This window comes from Vigna radiata, chromosome 8 (assembly GCF_000741045.1).
Source record: "Vigna radiata var. radiata cultivar VC1973A chromosome 8, Vradiata_ver6, whole genome shotgun sequence".
Taxonomy (NCBI): domain Eukaryota; kingdom Viridiplantae; phylum Streptophyta; class Magnoliopsida; order Fabales; family Fabaceae; genus Vigna; species Vigna radiata.
The window spans coordinates 45,412,948-45,423,420 of record NC_028358.1 but is presented as its reverse complement, the minus strand read 5'-3'; the positions used below and the strand labels follow the sequence as shown (position 1 = coordinate 45,423,420).

The following is a 10,473-nucleotide window of genomic DNA, read 5'->3' as shown; positions in this document are numbered from 1 at the left end:
ATGGAGAAGAAAAAAAGAGGAGAAAATGTTAATTTGAATTGAAAAAAGGGTTAGGGATTTTGGGCACGGCATCGCATCCCATCCCATCACACCCTACCGGACCGAATGCGCGAGAACGGTTGACCCGAAACCATATCATATCATATCATCAACACGCATATGGGAAGAGCGCTGTTACTCACCCACACCCACCTCTTCTCTCCCAAATCTCTGTTTCCGCTCTCTCTCCGCCACCGTCCCACCGCCGCTACCGCCACCAAGAGGATTTTCCATTTCTGCCCTCCGCTTGCATGCCGCTCCATGGACCAGTCTTCTATCGACTCCGTCACCCAACGCCTCAGCAATCACAATCTCCATAGATTGAGCCTTGAAGATCTCAAATGGGACCATTCCTTCGTCAGAGAATTACCCGCCGATCCCCGCTCCGATTCCTTTCCCCGAGAGGTCTCTTCATCCTTCTCCTCCCTTTCCATTTCCGCATTTCCAATTCCTGATTTCTATGTTTCTCCTTTCAGGTCCTGCATGCTTGCTACACTAAAGTCTCGCCCTCTGCTCCGGTCGAAGACCCTCAACTTGTTGCCTTCTCCCAACCAGTTGCCGACCTACTCGATTTGGACTATAAAGAGTGAGTCAGTTACTTGCTTGCTCATTCATCCCTTCTGTGTTTATGTTTCTTAACTATGTTGATCTTCAAATTTTCCATTCCATCGCAAACATACCTGCACTATATAGGACCAAATCTTTGCTCATAATACAGAGGCTGAACATCACAAACGCTTTTAATTTCGGGTTGTTATTTTACTTATGAGGATTATATTTTGACAAAATCTTTTTTCACTCCGATTGGACTTCCTCGTTTTTTTTTGTTTTTTTGTTTGTTTGTTTCCGTCTCTTTTGTACTCACGTGCTTTACTTGTGTACCGATTAACCATTCTTTGTTTTTGAGTTTCAGATTTGAGAGGCCAGATTTTCCCCTTTTCTTCTCTGGAGCATCGCCTTTAGTTGGAGCGTGAGTGCTGTAACTATGTCTGTGGCTTTTTGGGACTGTCAATAATGCTACAAATGCGCGTGATTGTGATTGATCCCTCTTCTGTACAGGTTGCCTTACGCTCAGTGCTATGGAGGGCATCAATTTGGTATGTGGGCTGGGCAGTTGGGCGATGGTCGGGCAATTACGTTAGGGGAGATACTGAATTCAAAGTCTGAAAGGTGGGAACTGCAACTCAAAGGAGCTGGGAAGACTCCTTACAGTCGCTTTGCTGATGGACTTGCGGTGCTGCGCAGCAGCGTCAGGGAGTTCCTTTGCAGTGAAGCAATGCACCACCTTGGGATACCAACAACTCGTGCACTCTGTCTTGTGACCACTGGAAAGCTGGTCACCCGAGACATGTTCTACGAGTATGCTTGCTGAACTTTCACTGATGCCTTTATAGTATACTATTGTTAAAATGTCCTAAACTTGTTGTGATCATTTAAAATTCCAGCCTCTGTTTAATTAGATGATGACCAAGGTGGCAAGTTCTAATTTTTTAAATGCCAAGGTTCAAATAATTAAGGGCAGAATTAATCCTTTTTTCTCTATACAACTTACATATAATTAAAATATTCTGTATGTCAGCATTTTTGGTACTACTTGACATTTTAGTCTCATATGCTATGCATAGTGGTTGCTGAGAGCGGGGGGTTTGTGGGAGTTGAAATTTTAGTTTTATGTCATAAATAAGTGGATTTTTACTTTGGTTTACAGATTTGTATCCTGCACATTTTAAAATTAATTACATGAATAAATTTTTAATATTAAACATGCAGTGGCAATCCAAAGGAAGAACCTGGTGCAATTGTTTGCAGGGTCGCCCAATCTTTCCTACGTTTTGGGTCATACCAAATACATGCCTCCAGAGGTGAGGAGGACCTTGGCCTTGTCCGTGTTTTGGCAGACTATACTATCAAGCACCACTTTCCTCATATTGAAAACATGAGTAAGAGTGAAGGCTTATCTTTCTCCACTGGTGATGAAGATCATTCTGTTGTAGACCTTACTTCAAACAAGTATGCAGGTATTATTTATTTTTCTGGTAAAATTAAGGGTGACTTTTTTTTTACCTTTGAGATTTATATAATGAAGGATGCATGGTTATTCAGTTTGAAGTTTGATCTGAATAAACACCTTTGAGTGGTTATTTTGTAGTTTGCTTAAATTGTATGCACCAGGTAATTGTGAGCATAAGCTAGGTTATGTAAACTGGCTGCTGCAATATAAACAGCAAATTGACAAAATTATGGAAAAAATCAGAAGACTTTGTCTAAATGACCTTATTATGGTGAAATAATTCCTTATTTTTTTATGTTGTCACTTTCTTGGGAGCTTTAAAAAATCCCAAAAAAGAAAGACGTTGCCAAACATGGGCCGAATCCCTTTCATAGATTAGTTCCTAAGTACCAGAACCTAATATATTACTAAAATAACCATACGAGTTGAAACATGATGCTAGCTAAATAAGTTAACTCTCTGCCTGCCAACGCACTAAACGTAATAATTTCATATTTTAAGGCAACGAGATGTCACAGTTTAACCCAACATCCACACTCGTGAATTTTTTGAATAAAGTTAAGCTCATCTCTTCTGGATTATACTGCTGTCTTCATCATATTTTCATAAGAAACTTGAATGCTGACTATGTACCCCTTCTATTTAATGGTGNTTTNTGGTCAGCNNGGGTGGTGGAGGTTGCTGAGCGTACTGCTTCCTTGATTGCTAGATGGCAGGGGGTTGGTTTCACTCATGGTGTGCTGAACACAGATAATATGAGTATTTTGGGTCTTACGATAGATTATGGCCCATTTGGATTTTTGGATGCTTTTGATCCTAAATTTACCCCAAATACTACAGATCTTCCAGGTCGAAGATACTGTTTTGCAAACCAGCCTGACATTGGTTTGTGGAATATTGCACAGTTCACAACAACACTACAAGCTGCTCATTTAATAGATGAAAAAGAGGCTAACTATGCTATGGAAAGGTAGTAGTAACACTTATGCTATCCTTTTTTTTTTTAACTTCAGAGGAGAAAATAGGATTGGAATTGCCTTTGAATGTTTCACCTGATTGTTGTTTTTTTTTCAGATATGGAACAAGATTTATGGATGATTATCAGGTTATAATGACAAAAAAGCTTGGCCTTCCCAAGTATAATAAGCAGCTGATTAATAAACTTCTTACCAATATGGCTGTTGACAAAGTCGATTACACAAACTTCTTCCGAACACTTTCAAATATTAAAGCAGACACAAACATTCCAGATGAAGAGCTGTTAGTCCCACTAAAGTCAGTACTGTTAGATATTGGTAAAGAGCGTAAGGAAGCATGGACCAGTTGGTTGAAAACATATATACACGAGGTACGTTTATTTCATATATTTTCTTTTGGTTAAGTTATCCACCTGTAGTAAAAGAAAAAAAGGTATGTTGACTGATTTTGAGCGTTGATTGTGTCTTTTCTTCTCTTTATCTCTGGGTTTGCATTTGCAGAACCATCCCCCTTTGTTCTTTGATTTCTTTTCTCATGCCCAAAAGTTCTAGTTTGTTCCACTTGCATCACATAAATTGACTTTTGCATTACTTACCCTGTCTAGCACATTTAAAAGTTTCAAGTGACAGAATCTTGGATCAATAGAGGGGAAATTCATGGTCCATTTATCTTTATTAGCCACCTATTTTGCAACCTTTTCCATTCAGATTTCAGAAGAACGAGCAACGACTGAGTTAATAGTTGACTTGCATATTATTGGGCTTTTGCAAGATATGTTGTGGTTTGTCACCTAACACGATTACTTGTGGTATCGCAGCTGTCTACCAGTGGCATTTCGGATGATGAAAGGAAGACATCGATGGATGGGGTGAATCCTAAATATATACTAAGGAACTATCTGTGTCAGACTGCTATTGATGCTGCAGAAACAGGTGATTTTGGAGAAGTCAATAGATTGCTGAAATTAGTGGAGCGTCCTTTTGATGAGCAACCAGGAATGGAAAAATATGCTCGCTTGCCCCCAGCTTGGGCATATCGACCGGGAGTATGCATGCTTTCTTGTTCTTCTTGATAATATTCCGGATACCAGATATAGGTCAAAATCAAAACTCAAAAAAAATTACAAAAATGAAAACATAAACTCTAGGAAATAAGAGGAAAAAAAAATAGTGTGTTTGTATTATAGATTTAGTCTTTTACATGTTTTTCCTTATTTTCTATTTTTCTTACTGTTGTTTTTTCTTTTCTTCTCATATTGTTACCAAAACACTGCCCTGAGTATTGTATAACATGTACAATTCCAATTACGATAGTAACCGTCTCCAATTTAATAAAAACAAATTATACTCTTTAGAGAAAAATATTTAGTGATCGTTAAAATATGTTGAAGTATACACATTAAAAGAAATAATAACTTATTTATTTTGAAAATTAATTAATTTTTAAATGATTTTTAGAAATATATATTTAAATAAGATCATGTTAGATATTACTAAACTATTAGATATAATTGATATTATTTAAGAATTAAAATGATAATTTATCTAAAAGAAAAAGTATAAGTAAATATTATTTATAATACATTAAATATTAAATGATAGAGTTAAAAAAGTAAAAGTAAAACATATTTTTCAAAAAAATAAATAAATGGGTAAAAGAGTAAATATATATATATATATATATATATATATATATATATATATATATATATTGAAATATTATTATTTTAAGAAATAAAAGTAAAATTAAATATATTTTCCTAAAAGAAATAAATGAGTAAAATTGTAAATGTATCATTTTTTTGAAATAACATAATTTAAAGAAATAAAAGTAAGATATATTTTTTAAAAAACAAAACAAATAAATTAACTCTTTAGAATCATGTAGCATAACAAATAAATAAATTAAAATAAATTAATAATGTCAAATAACTAAAAATTTATTATTGTGAATAATTGTCAATAAAATAAAAACGACTAAGAAAGCAAATTTCTCAATAACTTAAACATGACCATTAACTAGAAATTATAAATGATAAAATTAAGAATAAAAAAATAATATAAAAGTATATTTTTATTTTTATTTTTAGAATAGATCAATCTAAAATTAAAATAAATAGATAAAAGGATAAAACATGTAGTTACAAAATAAATATAAATAAAAAATAAAATTAACATGTTAAATAATGCAAAAAATAATTTTTGAATATATGTCAACAAAATAAACATAACTAATAATCTAAATTTTTATATAAATTTTTTACTAATTTTTTTTATATTATGATAACTTTGCTATTTGTTTGAAAAACTGTTTTTAATTGCAGGTATTTTTTTTCTTCAAATACGCCGTAGTTATTTTAAATATTTATTTTATCTTCTCTTAATTTTATGAAAAATAAAATCTATATAATGCACCAAATAATTTTTTAAAGTATATGTAATGTATTAAAATTAAAATTTTAGTCATTCATTTTCTTCTTTTATTTTCGGTTTTTTTAATGTTTCACCTTTGAAAATAAATACTCTAACGATAAAGAACTATAAAAATATATTCATATTGACTCTGGTTAAGCAGTCTCTGTCAATTAATTTGTGTATAGAAAGACGTTCACTTTTTTTAATTTAAATTTGTTAAAAAAACTTGAGATTAAAGGGTGAAATCATAAATTTTAAAGGGTCAAAATAAAATAAAATCATAATGTTTAATTGTTTTTGGAGGATACATAAACTAATTTTATGGTTAACAGTCTTCTAATAATCTCTAAATGACCAAATAAATAAGAAAAAGATAATGAATTTAAATATTTAAACTAAAAAAGGAAATAAAATATTTAAATAGAATTTTAGTTATTTTTGGACACATTAATATTCCAGGACAAACAATTTTTTTTTTTTTGAGAAGCCCATGAAGGACTTAACGTTGCGTTTCAGAGCTTAATAAATTGGGTATTTGGGTTTGAGATGAGGCTCTTCTCTTGTTACCACAGGGCGGCTAGGGTTTTACTTATCTTTTTTTTTCTCCCTTGTGATCTGTTTTATTTCTTACTAGACTTCACTGAGAAATTAAGATGGAAGAGTTGTTGTTGATGAAATGAGATAAGGTTTAGATTGAGATTCTGATTGAGTTGGCGTAACACATAATTAGGGTTCTGGATTAAAGAGGGATCGGTCACCAAAATGGCAAGCATGAACCCTTTTGATTTGTTGGGTGATGACGCAGAGGATCCATCTCAGCAAATTGTGGCTGAGCAGCTCAAGGTTGTCACTGCTCCTCCTAAGAAACCTCAGACGCAGCCCAACAAACCTGCTCAGCTTCCTACCAAGCCAACCCCTCCTGCTCAGGCTGGTTTGTTTTCTTCCCTTTTTCTTTTACTTTTGCATTGGGATGTCCAATCTAACACATTCTTTTGCGGTTTTCCTTATGTTTAAAATGTTTGTACATGCACACCTTCAATTTGCATCTGTAATTTGATTTTTTTTCTCTGCAACTTGCCGTTTTTCTTTTTATTTGGTTTGGGATATAATTAAACCTAGCCCACTTCGCCTAACGGGATAATTCTTTGTGCGGGATAATTCTTTGTTGGTGTTGTTGTTCGCACACCGGGGCTTTGTTGGTTCATTCTTAATTAGTATTGTAGCTTTTATTGAGAATCCTTTTTTATCAGTTTTTAAATGGTAAACAATTTAAAGTCGATGAACATGGTTTATTTATGATCCCCCTGAAGTCTATTTTTTTGTTTGTTACTGTCGGCTATCTTATTTACTGCCTGCTCTCTGTTGATTTGCTGTTCATTCGTGTTTTTTTTTTGTCTTAATTTTCCTCTTCTTGTAATAGTGAGGGAGGCAAGAAGCGACTCTTCACGCGGTGGGCGTGGCGGTGGACGTGGAAGTGGACGTGGTCGTGGCCGCGGTGGCAGTGGTTTCAACAGAGACTTCTCCAATGATGATAATTCATTTGCTCCCCATTCTGGTCAAGGTGCTCTTGATGGAGAGAGTGGGAGGTCTTCAGAAAGGTCTGGCTATGGTGGGCCTCGCGGTCCTTATCGTGGTGGTCGTGGGGGACGTGGAGGTTTTGGTGATGGGGAAGCTGGTGAAGATGGGCAACCACGACGAGTCTATGAACGTCGCAGTGGGACTGGACGCGGGTAAACATGATACTTGTAGCATATTTCTGGCTTGTTGAAAAGACTTTTGGCTCATGTATTTAATATGGGTTGTGTATTTGCAGAAATGACTTCAAACGGGAAGGTTACGGGAGAGGGAACTGGGGACTACCAACTGATGAACTTGCCCAGTAAGCCCTTCTTTTGAGACCCAGCACCACCCTCTGCTCATGATTTCTGCTTAATACTATTTTGATGAATTTTTATTGATCTTCGTTTATTTTCCTCTTTTGAATTTTACTTAGGGCAACTGATGAAGTAAACGAAACTGCTAAGAATTTTGGCGAAGAAAAGCCTTCAGGTGATAATGATGTTGCTGCTGATGGAAACAAGGAGAATCCTGCTAATGAGGCTGAAGAAAAAGAGCCTGAGGATAAGGTGATTGTTCAATTTGGTTTCAAGTGCTTTGATTTTCTCTTCATCTGCTTTTTGTATATAGTTAATTTTGTTTTTTACTTTTTCTGTGGACACTTTTGTTTCAATTATATAACTGACCTAATATGGAATCATCACTTTGCATGTGACCATCGATGTAAAGTGAGTTACAAATTGTAGGAATGATAATCCAATAAAGTTTAGCTTTGACTTTAAGCTATGGGTTCTCACTCATTGCTTAGGATGCTTTATTCTTTATTTGTTTTTGTACTAATGTTATTTCTGTGCACATCTAAATCTTAACCTTGGGTTTTGAAAATTCCTGTGATAGTTCACTTGTTATTTATACATCGGCAGAAGAAAGTCTCACTTTTGTTATTTTCTTTGATTAAAAATTGATAATTTTCCTTTTCAGTTTTGGGTTACATCTGCTATTGTATCAATGTCTATTTTTTTAACAATATACGCTTTTATTTTTATGATTATATGTGGAATTTCTTGATTAACACTGGTTTGTTTTAATGCTGAATTGTATTTTTCCTTTTGGATAGGAAATGACTCTGGAGGAATATGAAAAAGTACTAGAAGAGAGAAGGAAGGCTTTGCAAGCACTTAAAACTGAGGAGAGAAAGGTGGATACCAAAGTTTTTGAATCCATGCAGCAGCTGTCAAACAAGAAAGACAATGATGACATCTTTATTAAGCTGGTGAGGTTTATAACTTTATGATTCCATTATTTTTGTTTGTAATTTTCATATTTAAATTGTTGTATAGTTGATGATATGCTTGACACTTGGAATTTTTCTTCTTTGAAGGGATCTGATAAGGATAAGCGCAAAGACACTCTTGAGAAGGAAGAGAAAGCCAAGAAGGTGTGACTTTGTTGCTCTTGTCTTATCTTTACTGGTGAATTACGTCATTTCTGTTTGTTTTAAATTGTTACGACTTGTACTTGTCTCCTTATTCATTTTGTTTTACTGCTTGTGCTATGTTTTCAATGGATTGCATGGATTATGGTTGGAAACCAAAGTTATCTTTTCACCCTAAAAACTGTAATTTTACTCTTCTGTTTTTTTTGTTGTTTTTGCTTCCATTTCATCCTTGTGGATGATCTGTGTAAGATTGGCAGCTTACATGTGGTATACTTCTTCATTACTTTTGAACGTTGTGCACATGACCCTGTCTTTTTTTTGTCTTTCACATATAACATTTTGTTGACTTTTTCCCATTCTGTTTAATGGATTTCATGCTACTAGTCTGTCAGCATCAACGAGTTTCTGAAGCCACCAGAGGGTGAAAGCTTCTATAGCGCAGGTGGACGGGGACGAGGGCGCGGTCGAGGACGTGGTGCAAGAGGTGGTTATGGTGGCTATCCAAACGCTAACGTTCCAGCTCCATCAATTGAAGATCCTGGGCAATTCCCTACTTTGGGTGTCAAGTGAGCATTTCAGTATTGTGCTGACATTTTTATGTACCTTGTCTCAATTTTGGTTCTCTGCTTTGAAGCAGGAAAAAAAACTATGGTAATTGGATTTCCTGTATGGGCAGGTTTTTAATTTAATTTAACGTCTTAAAATGTAAATTTAGATTGTTTCTTTGGGCCCCTTATTTCCTTATATAGACGAAACGCATCCCCTATTGTTATGTTTTACTTTTAGGGTCATTTTGCATTCCGGCATAGACAAAACGAGGCTGGACCCCCCTTTCCTCGTATTTTTTAGATTGATCGCTCTTTTGTTTCGTATGAAGAACAACGCAAGGCCCATGTCAAAAATATTGATTAAGTTCTCTGTTGAAAACCGGACAGCACTTTAGGCGTTTATAAGGATATTGTTGTTTATTAATGGTTTAGTTGTCAGCACGCACATTAGACAGGCCATCTTATTAATGGTGGACATAATTTCCAGTTAACAGTGAGGAAAATAGGAATGTGTTATATAATTTTGGTGTCATAGAAAAAGATGGGCAGAAATGTTAGAAGTTCTGTATCCTGATGTGTCTTTCGTATGCTTTTTTACTTTTGTACTAAAAAAAATGTCCTATTTTGTGGAACTAATTTGAAAAGTGAGGTAGGGTGGTCACTGGCCTCTCATCTACCCAAGTTTGTACTATTATTTTATCTGTTTTTATTTAAAAAAAAAACAAAATTGCTTATAAGTGATGTTTCGAAAGGAATTCTTCCTTGTCTACGGCTAAAATGTTATTTTAGTATATTAGTGGGATTTTTAATGCGTATTTTGGAGAGAGGCGGAGTGAATATATAGTATGTGTGGATGTGTTGAATTACTTAACTAAGTTGTCATATGAAAATTTTCTAGATATACTTGGTTGTTTGTTTGTTTGCTTATGTACCAAATTCATTTTACTTATTGTTTTTCTAACTTTTCCCATCTCCGTGTGATTTTTTTAAAGCTACAGATTGGTAAACTAGCAAAAGCTTAAATTATAAAGCTGGATTGGGAATGATTGAATGCATTGTAAAATCGAAAAATTGTTAATCTTTTAGAAGACTAATCATCTGTTGCTTTTATTTTTGTATAACTTTATACAAAATTACCATAGTAGTAAGTTAACTCGAATAATCACTGTTTCAAAAGTTATATGAACAAGAATTTTGCTTATGCGATATAAATTAAGTCGTAATAAATATGTTAAAAATGCATTTAAAATATAATGTGATTTAAAAGATTATATTATATAAGCAAAGTGAACCTTTTATTATTAATAAGATACTTCCGAGTGTCGGTGGTAAATTTGGTGTCGATGGAACGGCAATGATCATATAAATTTACATCTAAGAGAGCAATTCAAACTTCCAATTACCTTTGAATGATGGACAAATCGTAATAATCAATAAATAAATGATCATATAAATTTACATCTAAGAGAGCAATTCAAACTTCCAATT

At 34.3% G+C, this 10,473-nt stretch overlaps 2 protein-coding genes across 4 annotated transcripts; both read left to right on the top strand.

Moving 5' to 3' along the window:
• On the top strand, window positions 1-4,340 carry LOC106772628 (UPF0061 protein azo1574). Of its 3 annotated transcripts, XM_022785851.1 has the most exons (9): window positions 1-444; window positions 516-625; window positions 953-1,009; window positions 1,099-1,398; window positions 1,810-2,057; window positions 2,714-2,785; window positions 2,891-3,020; window positions 3,125-3,398; window positions 3,846-4,340. In XM_022785851.1, the coding sequence occupies exons 1-9, from the start codon at window positions 160-162 to the stop codon at window positions 4,098-4,100; spliced, it is 1,731 nt and encodes a 576-aa protein (XP_022641572.1). In that variant the 5' UTR covers window positions 1-159; the 3' UTR covers window positions 4,101-4,340. The 3 variants fall into 3 exon arrangements, with proteins under 3 accessions (XP_022641572.1, XP_022641573.1, XP_014514641.1); XM_022785852.1 differs by lacking the exon at window positions 2,714-2,785; XM_014659155.2 differs by having other exon boundaries at window positions 2-444; window positions 2,714-3,020.
• Window positions 4,341-5,986: 1,646 nt separating this feature from the next.
• LOC106772210 (RGG repeats nuclear RNA binding protein A) lies at window positions 5,987-9,216 on the top strand. The gene is made up of 7 exons (XM_014658453.2): window positions 5,987-6,373; window positions 6,863-7,172; window positions 7,256-7,321; window positions 7,436-7,568; window positions 8,117-8,272; window positions 8,381-8,437; window positions 8,822-9,216. Exons 1-7 carry the CDS (start codon window positions 6,205-6,207, stop codon window positions 9,005-9,007), a joined length of 1,077 nt encoding a protein of 358 aa, XP_014513939.1. The 5' UTR covers window positions 5,987-6,204; the 3' UTR covers window positions 9,008-9,216.
• Window positions 9,217-10,473: the final 1,257 nt, after the last annotated feature.